The following is a 17,110-nucleotide window of genomic DNA, read 5'->3' on the forward strand; positions in this document are numbered from 1 at the left end:
TCCCGGACTCGTTTTTGCGTTCGATCTAAAATTTCTTTATAATCACACTATTCTGAGTTGAATAAGCCCCTCCCTCTCATCTGACTCTACAAGTCTACCACCGATAATTTGACATTTTGTGGTAATAACAAAGCGCAGCAAGTCTTAAATTCAAAATATAGCTAGCTGCGCGTGCAGTTGACGGTCAGGGAAATTCTCTCCTGTGTCTGAAAGGTCAGGGAAATTCTCTGTAAGACGCTCTCCCGATCTAAGAAAAATATCGATATATTTAACGCTATCCAACTCATTTATGCGTTGGGCAGAGAAATACGCGAATTTAGTTAATATTCGTATAAGTATTTTTTTTTGCTACAAGTTGTAAATTTAGAAAAATAACGATGGTAGCATCTATGAAAAGGATGTTTTTATAGCTGCGCACACCGATGATTTTGCAGTCATTCAGTGATGTTTTTCCAATCAATATTACAAATGTTTCCCAGTTCTGCTTAAAATGTTGTTCTTAAATGTTGCCAGAAAATGGCAGGAAACACATAACTTACAATGAATTGGCCGGCACTTTAAGAAATAAATTTGGTCACATCTCATTTTCCGCGCAACATCTTTGCAACTTGCAGTTGATATATCGCTTCCAACTATCGATTACAGGAAGTCAGTCTGTTGCGATGGCTGCCAGATGGTCGTAATAGGAATAATTGCCAGACTTATAAATAAAAGTGAATGGGCGCGAACATGCTGGCATTTGAAATCATTCTAGTGCGCAAGAACTTTAGCTTGCCGCCAAATGAAAGTAGTCTGTGTCTTGGGGCTTGGGGCATAAACATTAGTGCAACTGCAACTGTCCGTGGAAGCTGTGCGTGGTGCGGCGCTTTAAGTTCCCTCAACCTCAACTATTGAGCTGCAATTTCGCATTTATCGTGCTCTGCGACACGCGACTTCTACCATAAATACGCCATGCAGTTAATTGCAGTGTGACGATACGGCCTAAACAGTTGAGTATTTCAAAATATTGTTTAAAACATGCACAAAAAACATAATTCCTGGTTTTAGGCGTTTTTTTTTTGGCATTTATTGAGCACGTGATGACCGAATTGTAAGCGTTGCATGCGGCCATCCCTACCCCCTGCACACTCTTTTGAAAGTTTAAAAACTTTTTGCTGATTTTGCATATTGGAGGGCCTCCAATTGGCTCCTGTGGGCTCCATCGTTTACCCAAATGAATGGCGTCGCTTTTGAGCGGGATGCGGGCAGGGGGGATCTTGGCTTAGCTGCTGCTGTCCCTCAATTCCCTTTTGTCAATTTTTATTTGACACATTTTATTGGGCAAATCGGTAATGGTAATCCTTTTTGCATTTCTAATTTTGTTTAAAATTGAGGGCGACATTTTGAGCTGAGGGCTCTGCTCTGCTCTGCTCCGCTCTGTTCTCCAGCCTATTGACAGCTCCCAAGGGCAACATTTGTTGTTGTTATCCTTCGCTGTGAATCCCCGTCTAAATGTGAATCGAAAACAGATTTAAGGCTGATGTGGACTTTTTTGTTGTTGTTGTGGGGTTTTTGGCTCTTTGCTCTGGTGACTTTTGGCTACAAAAGTTTGTCCTCTTTTTGTTTTTGCCAAGTTAGCAGAATTTTGCAGCACGTGCCACATGTGTGTGTGTGTGTGTGTGTGTGTGTGTGTATGGACTTTCAATTAAAAACATTTCGAACAGTGACTGAATGGGGTTATTGCTGCAGCAAGGACTTGTACTCGATTCGATTCGTTTGGACTGCGTTGTGCCGCAAATCAGAATTTAAATACATTTGTTGCACATTAATCTGTGCGAGTGACTCATAATTCACTCTGTTTAATTGAATTACGCTTAAATAAATGACCTTATATTATCCAATAATGCTCACACACACAAGCATTACTAATTGCTTGACAATTTAATGCATTTATTTGTGCAATCTCATGGCAGCACACATCCTTATGGATATTTCCATGAACCAAAAGCAGCAGCAAAAGCAAAAGCAAAGCGAAACGAGAGAGAGAGAGAGCGCAAATAAGTACCGTTATGATTTATCATTTAAATTGTTTTCTTTTTGTTTTGCTTTTGCGCTGTGGCTTAAGCTGCAAGAGCGGAAGAGGGAATCAACCTACAGCAGATATTTCTCTCTGTCACCCACACAGTGACACCGGCACTCGCATGAGCACGAGCTAACCCCCCCTCCCCATTCGAAACGCATGCATCGTGTTGTCTGAAGCAGCAGCAGGGCCAGCAGGGGGAGCAGTGGCAGCGGCAGCATCTGGATTTTGGCAAGCGTATATTTCACAAGCGTACAAGAGGGAGGGATTCGGATTTATGAAGCTCTGCCCACCCCCCGACGACACACAGCCCACATGATGGCAGGCGTTTCCTGTTTCCGTTTTGCCTTTTCCGCTTTTTGTCGTCTTGCAAGTGGTCGGCCGCTATCCTGTAGTGCACTTTGCTGCAGGTTGTGGCATTGGCACGGCACTCTTGTAATTCAATTGCCCTGAAAAACGCCACAGCCCGAAACGCGTTGATTCATGGTACGGTGCAGCACTGACCCACAAAAGTAGGCTACATTTATTTCAATTCCACACTGGCCAAAAGCCAGAGCTCTCTTTCAACATTCTCCCCGTCTTGCTCTTGGAACAGTATGGTATATTGGTTTTTGTTTAAGAACATATCTCTTGGGAGGACTTGCTTGCAAATGCCATGCATTTTATATGTCCTAATTAAAACATTTGCGCCACAGTTAATTAACGTAATTTTGATTAACGCGGCTACAATTACATTTAAATATTTCATTAGCCATGTGGAAACTGAGGGAACTTTTCATGAACACACACTCACAGCAGCCTCCACTCACTTATTCACACATTCACACGTTGGGCCCCACCGCAACCACACACATACAAAAAAGAGACGCGAAAAAAAATCACGCAGCAAAATGTTACAATGTTCAACACGAAAAAGTTTGCCCAAATGCATGCATGCATATGTACATATTAATATGTATGTACATGTATGTATGTGAATTTATATATAGTTTAAAACAAAGTCACATTTGCAAAGTGGCGCCTTCCCAGGTTCGTCTGAAGCAGTTTCCCCTGGGAACCCATTTGCGCTTCAGTGTCCAGTTGTTTGGCGGTCACGATGCCAGCCTGTCTGCCCTGCTTGCCTGCCTGCCCTGCCCTGCTTGCCTGCCCTGCTTGCCTGCCCTGCTTGCCTGCACATACTGGTGTGCTTCATTTTAAAAGTTATTTAGAGTTCTGCTGATGACATCGCATTGGGTATTTGGTCAGGGGCTGTGCGTGTGTGCACAAATTATATCTGCATGAGTGCGTATTGAAGTCAGAACTTGTCGAGGGAATGCGAGAGAACCCGTGGGAGGCTGCTGTGTGTCCTCTGTGTGTGTTTGTGTGTGTGCTCTGTGGGCTGTGCTGTGCAGACGGTGACAAGGCAAAACGAAAACACTCGCAAATGTAAACAATGAGTACGTGCAGCAGAGCAGGATGCGCTGGATACGTGCAACATGCAACAATGGCATTAAGCGTGCAACAACAGTGGAAATCTCATTTGCAAGCAGTGCCACATTTCTCGCATGCAAAATGAGAGGGAGACAGAGGCAGAGCGAGGGAGGGTGGTAGAGCAGAGACAGAGCCAGAGCCAGGAACAGATGCAGGGCTAGTCCTTATAGTGATGCTGCTGCTGCTCGTCTTGGTTCTGCTTCTGCCACCGCAGACATAAGTTTTCCTTGGCTCATTTTCTGCCTCTAACAGCCTGAACAGCCTCGTTTCATTTCGGCTACAAACTTTGTCTGGGTCTGCGGGCATTAGAACTTTGTTATAATGTTTGTCAGGTAAACGAAACGAAACGAAACTCTAACATTGCAGACTACATTTAGCAGCCCACTTTCTAATCTCTCAGACGCTTACAAAATACAGCCATTTGCAGGTAATTCAGTTTGAGGAAAACTTCCTCAACAAAACTGTGCAACATTTTAGGGGTTTGTGCAAAAATGCTGCTTTAATTAGTGGACTACATTTAGCTGTCAATATTTAATTTGTTGCCACATGTAAGCCACAATTCAAAGTGAGTTTGCAAATAAAAAACAACAAACAAGTTGCTGCTCTTTGCATCTATTTTTTGCAACTATTTGCAATATTTTGCAATACATTTAATAACGGAATGTGGTGCATTTTTTTGTAATTAGAGCAATGTTTTGAGCAATCGAATTGCATTTATCCATGGTTTGTTGTTGTTTGTTCTGACTGTACACCTCAAGGGGTATAGCAGTGCGTACACATAGCACACAAATAAACCAAAACCTCAAAGTAAGAGCATTCCTTCTTCGGTGCGCTTCAATTAAATCCCATTGCTCCCCTCAATTTGTTTGTTGCTGTTTTTTGATGTGAAAAGTTTGCATTTCTATTTGCATTTACAGAATGCCCAAAGTGGGCTGGCAGGAGCTGCAAACAATGTAGAATAAAAGCAGCAGCCAGCTATATTTTATATATCTATGTAGTTAGAGGGTCGGTGATTATGCAAACTAGCGGGGCTGAGTAGGAGTCGGCAAAGAATTTGCTATCTTACGTTGCATTTAATGCGTATAAATTGTTATAATTTGCATGATAATACAGGCAGCCCGTTCGCTTTATGCCAAAATGAAATTAGTGAAAATATTTTAATTGCATTTCGCAGATTGGGAAAAAAGAAACGCGGGAATTATGCAAATGCAGGCAAGAAAATATGGAACAGTTTTCAATGTGAAATCTAACCGACTCCTTTTTTGTGTGTGTTGTTTCAGGCAAGAACAACTTTACTTCAGCAGCGACTTATAGTGCTCTGTCTTTTACCCACTTCCGGCAGCTAATCTTCTGACTGTCTGTCGCTCCACTCTCTGTCTCTCTCTCTCTCTCTCGTTGTACTTCCTGCTGTCTCGCTCCCGCTGCGACTCGCTCCCGCTGCGACTCGCTCCCGCTGTGTGCTGAGCTCTCTCTCCGTTCTGTTTCCAGCGGGCTCTTAATTAATTTTTAAGACATATTAGAAGCAAAGAAAAAGCATAACAAACTCGAGACTAGTGAAACCCTAGAACATTCCCCGGCACAGTGACAGGGAGACAGCGAGACAGCGCGACAGTCGCTGCTCCATGGAAGTGGAGCATATGGAGCGGTGTCTGCGACAGCATCAGATGTGCCACGTTGCAACTTGCTGCACCGTCTGACAGTGATTTATCTGGCCTGCCGCTGCGGCACCACTCAAAGATTAATTACTAGCTGCGGCACTAGCAGCCGAACTAGAGCTTAAAATGGTTTAAATTGCAGCGGGAGGAGGTGCCAAATTGGCTTAAAAGTTTGCTTCAATTTTGTTCACCTCAATCCTGCTCTTCAGCCTCTTGACTAATGTCCAAAGAGCAAAGCCAAATACATGCGGCAGTCGGCACTCGGCACTCGGCACTCGCAGGCTAAACAATTGACCAAAAGTTTTTGGCTTTGAGTAAAGTGTTTGACATGTTCTGGTTAGCCTTTGGCACACGGAACACAGATGCGAAATTGGCAGCAAACTTTGAATTGCATTTGGGCCGAGTGGAGGCAGAGAGGAAGATTTGCAGAAGGCAGCAACGTGTAGGTGGATGAACATTAAGCTGCTCCTGGCGACATGGAAACAGTGAAAACTACTTGGAAAACACACACCCCCACACACCCACACACACACACTCAGAGGTTTTCCCTGTTTCAATTGAACTTTGCTGACTTTCAAACTGAATTGCCGCTGAAATTTGAACTATTTTCAATGTGTAAATACAAATTTCGGGAGCTTTACTTCACTATTTCTTCAACTTCAACTATTTATAATTGAAATGCATTAGAAGACGTTCTTGTTGGCAATAAAAATGCTCTTTAGATTGTGGCTATATTTTATAGGAGCAAAATGTTGTCTTTCAATTTATTTTGTGTGATTTTTTGTGATCAAGCAGCTTCGAACGATGGAAGATGGAAACAGTCCCAAGTGCGAAAATCCTTCTGCTGGCTTTTTGGCTTAATTATTATCATGTAGAAATGTTGCCTAATTCTACAGTAAATATTTAAAAAACTCACAAGTTTAGGTCAGACTTGGTGCCTCATTCAGACCCTAAATTGCTTAAACTAAAACCCTTCCTTTAGTCTTTAAGCCATCATCCGGTTGTAAATTGCTTTTTCAAAAGCGTTTGCTGGTTTTTCCGTTGCTCAAACAGCATGCACTCAGCAGTCAGAGGATAGAGCACACCATGCCTGGGAATTGGCGCTGGCTCATCTCATCGCTGCTGCAGTTACTTAATAATTCATAAACATCAATCAGAGCACACAGAGACCCGCAGAGTCGAGGCCCCAAGTTTCAATCCCAGAGTGCATTCCATCATCGGGCGTTGTCATGGCAGATGTCTAGTTAGGAAGTTCTACCATATGCCATATGGTGGGTGGTGGTCCGTTCAGCTCATCTCAGCTTTTCCTGCCAGTCCGCCCCTGCTCTGGCTGCCCTTCTGCTGCCTGCCTGCCCGCCTGCCTATGTGGGGCAGCACTTCCACTCCATCCTTTGGCTGTCACTGTTTTGGGTCTGCATTAGTAAACATTTTGTTGTCAGCGTTCGTCATTTGCTGTCATCAGGGCGACAAACACACACAACCACACACACACACACACACACACACACAGCAGTCAGACGAATGCACTCCAGAGAGTGATAGAGCGCTCTCCCCTCGAGTGAGTATCTGCCGGGCTAGTCGGCATTTTGTCTGCCTGTGAAACAAAAGATTTTAATGGCTTTCACTGGAATTAAAAGGCGTTGCAAGTGTTGGCTCTTTTTTTTTGTTGCTTGTGCCACAAATTACAGACCGGAAATTTACATAAATAAATGGGAATTTAAATACTTAAACATAAATATATGCATGAATGCACATTCGATATGTAAATATGCATGACATTTTGCTGACATGCGAATTTAATGATGAATAATGATATTTGCGCTGCGGTTGGCTGTTGGCATTCTTATCGTTAAATAAATATCATATCGTGTGCATTGACTCTTTTGGCTGGCAGGGGAGCACTGATTAAAGCTGCAACAACAGCGATTGCTGCACCCATCCAGGCAGCCTGCCTGCAGCTTTAAATGCATTTTCCTAGCTGGCACCCAGGGGCACAATGAATCAAGTGAGCAGTCAGTTTCTTTTCTCCATTTGTTTGCACTTCCCTGCGATTTTTCAATCAATTTGTCTTTGCACACAAGACTCTCATGAATCACTCTAATGCCCATAATGCAATTGAAATCGATGTTTTGCCCCTTAGCAGAATCAACGTACATATGTAGCATACACAGTACATACATATGTACATATCTATGTCACTGCAAACACTGTCACTGCTTGTACATGTTCTGATTGAACTTTCAGTTGTAAAATACCGAGCCAAAGACAGAGCTTAGTCAATGCCATGTGTCCAATCCGCCTACAATCACGATTCTTAGCCAATCAACAGACATGACCACAAAACAATCTTACGTACATATATATAATATGTACATATATATGTATGTACATATTGTAGCACCTTTTTACTGTTTGATATCTAGAAGATCTGTGTGACAAACAGCTCACAAAATGTCCCCAACACGTTTCATGTCCAATCTCTTTCCTTCCTTTTTTTTGCCTTGCACTTCCTTCCTTCTCATTTCTCTTTGCACTTTTATCCATGCTGTTTGCAGGCATAAAATCATTTCAAATTATAAACACCAAGCTGTCGAGGGTCCCTTTTCTAAACAGGACTCTCTCGGGTACGTGTCCTAGACGTGATTTGCATACCCGATACACGTGGGGCATGTTGCATCGTGTAATTAATATGGCCAAAAACAAACATAATATGGGCAGAAGTAGGCTGGCAGCTGAAAGGTGAGCTTTGCAGTTGCTGTTTGCATGATGCAAGCAATATATTTTGGTAAAGAGAGCGGTAATATCAAGTGAAAGCATTGACATGCGGAGGAAAAAATTGCAGGAAGAGTTATTAAAAGAGTGTGGAGGTAGTAATGGTACCACCTGCGCCAATTGCCATGCCTTCCAGTGGAATTTTGTTAAAGAGAGCAAACGGAATGGACCATGGAAAGCATTGCCCAAGCAAGAGAAACTTAAAGGACAAGTAATACATAAGTTTGCAATGCAAGCGAACCTTTCAGAACTGAGGGCACTAGAGAACATTGCAATTAAACGGCACATCATCATACGAAGAGAGTAAACTGATTTACAGCAATGCAAGCAAAGTAAGAGAGTAAACTGATTTACAGCAATGCAAGCAAAGTAAGAGAGCGCGCAATACTTTAGCTGAGAGCGTGCACTTGCCATGCAAACACAAGGAGAGTAAGTGATGTGAAATTCTACAAAGAGAGTTAGCAATAGTGGAGCGCGCACAGCTACTTTATTTTGACTCTCTTAGCTTTGTGGTTGCTTGGCTTAAGGTAAATTTACTATCACTTAGTTCATCCTGGCTTGACTCAAGAGGTATCTCAGCAGTCGTTACACTCGATTGCTCACCTTTTTCTCGGTTTTCCCCACTTCTGATGCTGGTAGCAGACGCTATGACAGTTTTTTGCTTTTTACTGTTTAACGCCTTGTACTTTGCAGTGCACAAAAGTACGAGTAAGTGTTGCATAGTTATAGACGTGGTGTTCGTTCTCATTTTTTCTCCTCCTCCTCTTCCTCTCTTTTGCACACTTATTGTGTTTGTCTGTGGCTCGAACTCCCTCTCCCACACTCCCACTACATTTTGTGCTGTGATATGATGTACTTTTTTCGCTCTAAACTTTTGCAGTTATAATCTACTTATGAAGTAGGTAACAACGTTTTTATTAAGCCTGGCCAGAGAGAGAGAAAGAGCGAACACAAGTAAAAAACGGAATGCAGACAATTTTGAAGCTTTGCAAAGTTTTCTTTCCCCTTCCATCACCGACCAAGAGAAGTTTGTTAGTTAAGGGGTGGATATTACTGTGAAGAGGGGAAAAAATAGTAGTCTAGTAGGTTCTGGTGGGTGACCCAACAGTAACTACATATTTCATCAAGGATATGGCCGTACTCCCGGCAGATGCCAGGCACGAACCGTTACAGCGACAACTCTTGTTTTTTTCTCCCTCCCCACTTCATTTGCTTTGCCAATTATATTTGGATTCATTGGGGGAGAGAGAGAGAGCGGAATGCATACGTTTTATTGCCAATTTTTGTGTGAAGTTCGTTTTCCAACAAAACAAAATGCATTTATGGCAAAAATTAAGTTTGTTTATGGCGCACAAAGTGGGTCAATAGCGAAAACAACGAACATTTTGCATGCTGGCTGTGGGGGCCTTTTCTTTTGTGAGCAGAGGATAAGGCTGAAACTACGTAAACATTTATAATTCAAATTCCGCCAGGCCTGTTCTAGGGTTTATTGAGTGCATTTGTTGGTTCTGGGTTTTCGAATGTAAATACCCAACTTAAACCATCCCAAAGGAAAAATATTGTTGCATACTCGTGTTGTAATTTGACTATTATTTTCTCTTGACTGCTGCTTTCAACTGGAAAATCCATTTGGAGCCTTTGCAAGCAATTTAAAAGGCGCTAACCAGAAGCTATGGGAATGAACTCTTAGCTGGCTGGTTGGCTGGCTGGCTATATGCTATGCCCCAGCATCATCAGCATGCAGAGCAGAGCAAGCAGTTCATTCGTATCCCAAGAGGCGGGGGGGCACTGCTAGTTGCTGAAATATATTTGAGTGCCCATCGAGCTTCATCTTGAGACTGCATGAGTGGAGAAAGACAGAGAGAGAGAGAGAGAGAGAGAAAAAGAGAGGGAGAGTGGAGTGGTGTTGTAAAGGGTATGCATGAGTTTATCCCACCGTTTGTTTGGCCCTCCAACTCCTCCTCCTCGTCCATTAGTGGGCGCTGGGCTAATGGACGTTAATAAGGCGTTAAATTACCTAATTGCCGATTATGGCTCTCGTTGCGATAAGGCGGAGGAGAAGAGAGGGATTGCCGGAACCCCTTAAACACAATATTTTGCATGCCCATGCAATACACACTGCCGCTCTTTACTCACTCTCTCTCTCTCTTTGGGTCTCTCCCTCTCTTTGCCTCTGGGCTTACTGTTGGGGTAATCTATGGCCTTAAAGCCACGTTAAGCCAGCTCCGCAGCGCTCCGTCCCTCCACCTCCTGTTGCGCAGCAAGTTTTCCCTTGCTGAAAATGCAATGCAGGGAATGCAATTTAAGTGGAGCTGCAGCCAGAGCCAGTGAATGGGAATGCTGAAACAGCAGTGGGAGAGAGAGAGAGAGAGAGAGAGAGAGCTAAAGGGAGCAGGAGCCAGGAGCTGGCGGAGCCGCGATGAATGGTCTGCTGCCAGTATATGCTAGACCCTGCATCCATACTCTGTAAATTGTTTGAGAAATTCTTGTTAAGGTAAATGGAGTTTCTTTCTTTATTTCTTTCCTTTGACTAAAAATAACTCAAGAAGGTGTTTGCAGACAGACACGCAATAAAAGGAAAGTTCTGCTACTGAAAACGGATTCGCAGATGTGGCAAAACCCAAAAAGCTAAACTGCCAGCAGAAGCAAGTTTAATACCAATTAAAAGCAATATGTGAAACACTAATTGCCTGAAGCAAAATTCGCATTTAATTGGTAGCTTCGTTAAATGAAACTTGATTTGATACTTAATTAACAATTTACTCCACTAGCTGGAAGCACTGAAAGCAAAGACAAACCCAACAGCCAACTGCCAAAACAGGCGACATAAAACTAATAAAATGAATAAACGTTTTATTTTTTTTGGTTTTTTTATGGAGAGCAAATTGTTTTTATATGGGTATTGCTATGGCACCTGCGCGCAGACATAAATGGTTTCGTTTTGCGTAATCCAAGGACTGCAATTTTTATTTAAACAGAAGAATAAATTAAGCAAAACCAAAAAATGTAAATGCCAATAAAAAACACATTTCCATAGTATTGTTTGGCAATATTTTGTATCTAAATTGATTGAAACTGAATGAATTAACTGTGTTGACACTTAATTTAATTCATTTTGATGTGAACATTTATTCAAATAAGCAAAAAGCTTACTTTTTCACTTTATCGTACAAAAGAAATCCATAAAAATGGACTTATGCATTGATTAACCTAATTAGCATATTTATTCAATTAAGACTTTAATTGAATTGGTTGGTTTTTGTTATATTTTTATATATTTTTAATTAATTATTTTGTATCGTAAAAATTCAACTAATTTCTGACTGCTGCTTTTGACTGATTTTGAACTGATTCTTGACTGAAACTGAAACATAGATTTATCATGATTTCATAGCAAATTCAACACAAATTCATAACAGTTTCATAGCAGATTCTTATCGGATCAGGAGTGCAGCTCTCTACAGCTCTTTTTCTGGTCTCTGGCTAAAGCAGTTCCTTCCCCATATCTTCGTTTCTTTTGTTTCCAATAACTGCAGCAAGCACACGGAACGGTCATAAATTTCACAGCTACATTTCAGGGTTGCATTCACTTATCGAAATTCGAATTCGATTTAATGCGCGTATACCCCGTTATACTGGCACGCTGTCTAGCACTGGGGAGGGGGGCAATGTGGATCCATAAACATCGCTTGAGTGCATTTCAAGTCCGTCAGAGCCCGCTTTAAGGATTTCGCTTCAGTGTTCTGTTCTTTATTTGTTTTTTGTTGCTGTTTTGGCAAAATATTTCAGTTTCATTTTTATTTTTGTGGCAAACTGCCAAATTGTGTTGCGGGTGGCGTTGCAAACACTTCACATTGCTGGATGCGGAAATTATGCCACAGCGGGGGAGGAGGTGGCATGAAATCACGCCACACAGCAGGTTACGGATGCTGCATAGTGGGGGGGCGGTTTCCGCCCGAAATTTGGTGGGTTGAGAGCTTCAGATCTCCTGTCCATGTCCGAGTGACTGCAAATTGGCCCGACGGTTTTGTGGCGCAATTAAATTTAATTTAGAAAACATTTGCCCGAACACTGAACACTCTGGCCGAATGCAATTAGCGCCATGTCCAGCGCAGTGTTTGTCGTGGCAGCGACAGCAACGTGTAACGTGCAACGTGCGACGTGTGGCAGGCACCAACACAAGCAAAAGTGAAAGCATCAAATGTCCCGACATTTGACATACAAAAGGGGTGGGAGGTGACCACAAGTCCGGGCCATCCTTGCATCCATTGTTATATCTGCTGGCAGCCTATTTTTGGGCCCATGTCACGCCTCCTCTTGGACGCCTGTGGGCCTTGTCCCGCACCCCGCACTGCACTGCCTTGGTCCTGCGTCCTTCGTCCCGTGTGTGTGTCTGCTGCAGTGGGTGTCTGTGCTTTTTGTTTGCTTAGTTGGTTTCTCTATTCTCAGCACCCCTCGCAACGCTCCGGCACTCTCGAGCGGAAAGAGAGAACTTCAGACGACAAAGCGCACGAAAACGAGGAGCAGCTCCCTTTCAAAACTGTTTGTGGCTTTCTGATGTACCAGAAAAACCAAAAAAAAACATGCATAAAATAGGTGTACGACTAGCCGAAATTTGCATACTCTATCGAGGAATATTTTGAGCTCAAAATGGGCATAGCTATTGCTATTGCAATTTTAATTTTGTTTCAAATTCATTTTAGGAGTTTTAAGATTTTAAATGTGTAAAAATATAATGAAAGTATTCCCTGATAAGCTTTTCTAAATGGTACTAGAACACAGCATTTATTAGCTCCCAAATCAACTCCCAAGCCACCGAAGCGCTCTGCTGCATGACGCGTGATGCCTGTACCCAGATGCCAGAACCCTTTGCTAGTGCTTAAAAAAGTAGCATGGAAAAGAGAAACTCACACGAGTACACATACTTATGTGCATGTACATGCATACAATATTTGTTTGGGGCTTCCACTCTACCCTTCAATCCTTCAATCTCCCCCACTGGCAACGCTTTTGAGTGCACTATTTTGGCAACAAAAAATGCTGAAAAGTCAGCGTTGGTGGTGGAGCAGAGAAATAATGCAAATGTGGATTAAGCCAAATGGGTCGGCAATCGGCTTTCGATTGGTTATTTGCCAAATGTAAAATGGATGATGCCGACTGAAGGATGCTGAAAAGTGTTGCCTGGCATGGACATGGGTTGCTACCCACAAGACTACATTCATAGTTAATTTTATTGTTCCCATTGAAATGGACAAGCGCCAGAAAATGTAATTCGATGGGGGCTTAGAGATGCAGCAAGGTTCGTACCATAGAGTCCTGTTGTAGCCACGCCACAAACAGTCCGAAGTCTTCAGTCTTTTGTTCGTTTGCGGCTTTTGGCGGGCAGCTGGTGCTGCTAATGTAATGAAGTTCTTCCACCGCTGCCGGACCCATCTCTCGTTATGCTGAACCTCCTTTTGGCGAACAATTTGCGACAATTGACTCAACGAGCCGGCACGCGTGGTTACCTCTGATGATCCACTAGACTCAAACTTATCCACTCAGCCACACACCCATATTCCAAAAGCCATCTAACAAGTGTCCACGAGGACTGTGGGGAAACTTTGCTGTGGTTCGGCTTTGTCTGGTAGTCTGTCAGTGACGAAGTGGGAGGTGGGAGCTGGGATAGGGATCTGGCAACGCAACGCAATTCAATTTCCGCCAGACAGACAGCTGCATATTTCCACTTGAACACTTGCATTTATCGCCTGTCGAAGCTGCAAGTTTATGCAGCATGCCCCAAAGGCATGGTTGCTTGGCGTTTACTGGATGCAGGATGCTGGATGCTCCTCCTGCATTGTGGGTCATAGTCATGCCTGACTTGTATCTATATACTCGCTGGTACATGCAGCTGTGTGCTTGCTGCTGCTTTTATTGCTCGGCCAGAAACTCATTTAAATAAGCAGCCAGTTGTGCCTATTTACGCTGAATGCCAGCAAACTACTCTTGCCATTATGTGCAGCATATTGAATGCACACTGTGCAACAGGATTTGTGGTAATAGTGGGACAGTAAAGTAGATAAAGATAATGGGTGGAGGAAGGAATGGTAGCTAATGCTCGGGGTACTGAGAGCTGTAATGGTTATTGGAGGCTTAAGATACACTCAGAATTATAAGAAATTATGTTATCTTATGTTTCCCCAATATAGTCAGAATGTAAAACATAATTTTCCCTGCATTGCTTCCCCCTCGAGTTCTGGCTCTATTTTTCCAGTGTGGCTTAGCAGCAGCAAATGAATAGCTCTCTGTAGCCTTCAGATTTTCTCTGCTCTGGCCCATAGTGCGTAGCATAGCCCCCCAGGAGCCATAGCTATAAGAGGATGAAGAGGCTGCCCACAAAACCAACAACAGCGCCAACAGCCCCTCAACTTAACCTCAATGAGTGCTGTGCGGCGTGCAACGTGGCGTATGTGTAACATGCGAGCTGGCGCTTGGCTACTTGTTGGATCTTCAAATATTTATGAAAAGCAAAAAGAAGAAAGTTTTTCCTTTGCTTGCAGCACTCTGCAGCAGTGGCTGACTTCACTTTACTTAACCCACAAATCTCTCTGCTCCTTCCCGCAGATGCACTCGAATCTGTGGATATTTATTTGGCGCCGCAAACTCTCCTTTCTGCTGCTAGTCTCTGGCGTTGTGCTGCTGGGTCTCTGGACATGGGCCATACTCATTGATACAACAGACACGCCAGCATCACTGTCGATTCCCTCAGCCAATGCTGAGGCCAGAGAACGCCAACAGCAGCAGCAGCAGCAGCAGGCCACAGGATATCAGCAGATTCACATCATCCAGAAGCTAATTGCCCAGGCCAATCGTGTGCTCAGAGCCGATCGCCTCAAGGACAACGCTGCAGGGGAGAAGGCTCCCACTGTACAGCGTGTGGGCAACGTGAGATTTCTGCGTCCCACCCAAGCCAAGAAGGCGCCACTACCGCTAGCCGAGAGTTACCTCTTCGAGCAGGAGCGTCTGAAGATACTCGAACAGCAGCAGCGCCAACGCAACGCCGGCATGGAGGAGCTCAATGCCAATGCAGAGGATGAGCGTATGCTCAGCTCAGCGGAACGCCAAACCCAATACGAGCACGAACTGCAGCGCATGGGTGTGCCCGTGGTGGCGGGCATTGGGCCGGACGGACCGCGTGCACCCAACGAGCGGTTGGTCCACTTGGACCTCAAGGGTGCACCGCCCAAGCTGAGCTTTCTGAAGCAGCTGCTGCCCATGCTGCGGGCGCTGGGTGCCACGGGCTTGCTCATCGAATACGAGGATATGTTTCCCTTTACAGGCGCTCTACAGCCGCTGGCCGCACACAATGCCTACAAGGCGGATGAGCTGAGGGTGAGTCTTTGGGACATTCTTTGACTCAATCTAATTTCCCATTTTCTGCAGGACTTTCTGGAATGCGCTGCTCTGCATGGCCTGAGTGTTATGCCGCTGCTGCAGACCTTTGGCCACTTGGAGTACGTGCTCAAACTTGAGGGCTTCGAGCAGCTGCGCGAGCTGCCTGAAAGTCCGCAATCCCTATGCCCCAGTCAGCCGCAGAGCATGGCGCTGCTGGAGCAGATGCTCACCCAGGTGATCGAGTTGCACTTGCAGTGCATTGGCAAGGCCACAGCCTCCGCGGCGCCCACACTGCCCATCAAGTTCACGCACATTCACATCGGCTGCGATGAAGTGCAGCGCATGGGCGAGTGCCAGGCCTGTCGCCAGCGTCTGCGCAGCGAGTTGTTCCTCTCGCATGTCGTGAGTCTTGCGCACTTTGTGCGTCGCCACTGGCCCCAGCTGGGCGTGGTCATCTGGGATGATCAGCTGCGTTCGATGTCGCTTGGGGAGCTGCAGCAGTCGCAGATTGGCAGCTATGTGGAGCCCATGGTGTGGGTGTATGCCAGCGATATCTACAGATTCATTCCACCCCAACTGTGGGACACCTACGCGAAGATCTTTCCCAGTGCCTGGGTGGCCTCTGCCTATAAGGGTGCCTTCGGGGAGAGCCTGCTGGTGCCGCCGCTGCAGCATCATCTGGAGAATAACATCCGCTGGCTGGCGGTCATCGCCAAGGAGGGGGGACGCTTTGCCAAGGGACTCCGCGGCGTGGCACTGACTGGCTGGCAGCGTTACGATCACTTTGCCGTGCTCTGCGAACTGCTGCCCGTGGGCATGCCCAGCCTGATGACATCGCTGTCGACCGTCGCCAAGGGTTACTTCAGCACCAATCCGCGGGACAACGAGCTGCTGCGTGTGTTGCAGTGCGTCTTTCAGCCGGACAGCCGTCGCTCGGGTCGTCCCTGGCTGGAACTCCATCCCAATGCGCATCACAGCCAACTCTTTGCCGTTTGCAACTATCCCGGCCACATGGTGCATAAGTTTGCTCTCCGTTTGTACGACAAACTGGCCGAGGTGGGGTTATATCTACAGCAAACGCGCGAGCAGAGCGCTTGGCTGTCCGACTACAATGTGCGGCATAACTTTAGTTCCCCACTGCGAGTGCACGAGCTGACGGCACGCACTCCGCTGCTGATTGATGAGCTGCGTGGCATGGCTAGAGAGGCGCAGCAGCTGCTCTGGGAGGTCTACGATGAGTACACGGTTTCCGAGTTTGTGGAGCAACACATCTATCCAACCATCGAGGCGTTGCGTCGACAATTAGCCAGTGGTGCGTCACTGCTGCAACGCCGCACCTGGCCACAGCGACCGCTGCCATTGACCCTCAAACTACAGGAGGAAATGGGCTTGGTCACGGATCACCAGCAGCCGCACTGAACACACACCGTGATACACCAATGTATAGTGATGGCGTTCGAAACGCCCCAAGAGCCCCCAAGCCATGGATAATAAGCGATAATTCGAATGTTAACAGCGCCGCAGCAGGCATTTCTCTTTCTACATCTGTACGTGCGAGTACGAGTCTATCTATAACTATAATTAACAGCATCAAATGTTCATTTTTTCTAGACTACTTTGTAAGCCAATGCTCAATTATACAACTAAAAGATCTAAAATAATCATATGATAATCACAAAATCTATAAAAAAAAGTCTTTAAATTTAATTTTAAATAGTGCGCTCAGCTGAGTAAAGCAGTTCAAATTGTGTGCGCAGTTCGAGCTGGCAGCGACCAAGCA

The 17,110-nt window shown here is 44.9% G+C and overlaps 1 protein-coding gene across 2 annotated transcripts; it reads left to right on the plus strand.

Moving 5' to 3' along the window:
• The first annotated feature begins 821 nt into the window (after positions 1–821).
• On the plus strand, positions 822–17,000 carry LOC117585616 (hexosaminidase D). Of its 2 annotated transcripts, none has more exons than XM_034275178.1 (3): positions 822–988; positions 14,560–15,327; positions 15,379–17,000. In XM_034275178.1, the coding sequence occupies exons 2-3, from the start codon at positions 14,560–14,562 to the stop codon at positions 16,747–16,749; spliced, it is 2,139 nt and encodes a 712-aa protein (XP_034131069.1). In that variant the 5' UTR covers positions 822–988; the 3' UTR covers positions 16,750–17,000. The 2 variants fall into 2 exon arrangements, with proteins under 2 accessions (XP_034131069.1, XP_034131068.1); XM_034275177.1 differs by lacking the exon at positions 822–988 and adding an exon at positions 14,393–14,436.
• Positions 17,001–17,110: the final 110 nt, after the last annotated feature.

This window comes from Drosophila guanche, unplaced genomic scaffold (assembly GCF_900245975.1).
Source record: "Drosophila guanche unplaced genomic scaffold, DGUA_6, whole genome shotgun sequence".
Classification (NCBI taxonomy): Eukaryota; Metazoa; Arthropoda; class Insecta; order Diptera; family Drosophilidae; genus Drosophila; species Drosophila guanche.

Coding starts and splice junctions, on each gene's coding strand:
- LOC117585616 (XM_034275177.1), top strand. CDS start 14,404: ATGTGTAACATGCGAGCTGGCGCTTGGCTACTT. Junction 14,437..14,559: donor GAGCTGGCGCTTGGCTACTT/GTTGGATCTTCA, acceptor TCCTTCCCGCAG/ATGCACTCGAATCTGTGGAT. Junction 15,328..15,378: donor ACAAGGCGGATGAGCTGAGG/GTGAGTCTTTGG, acceptor CATTTTCTGCAG/GACTTTCTGGAATGCGCTGC.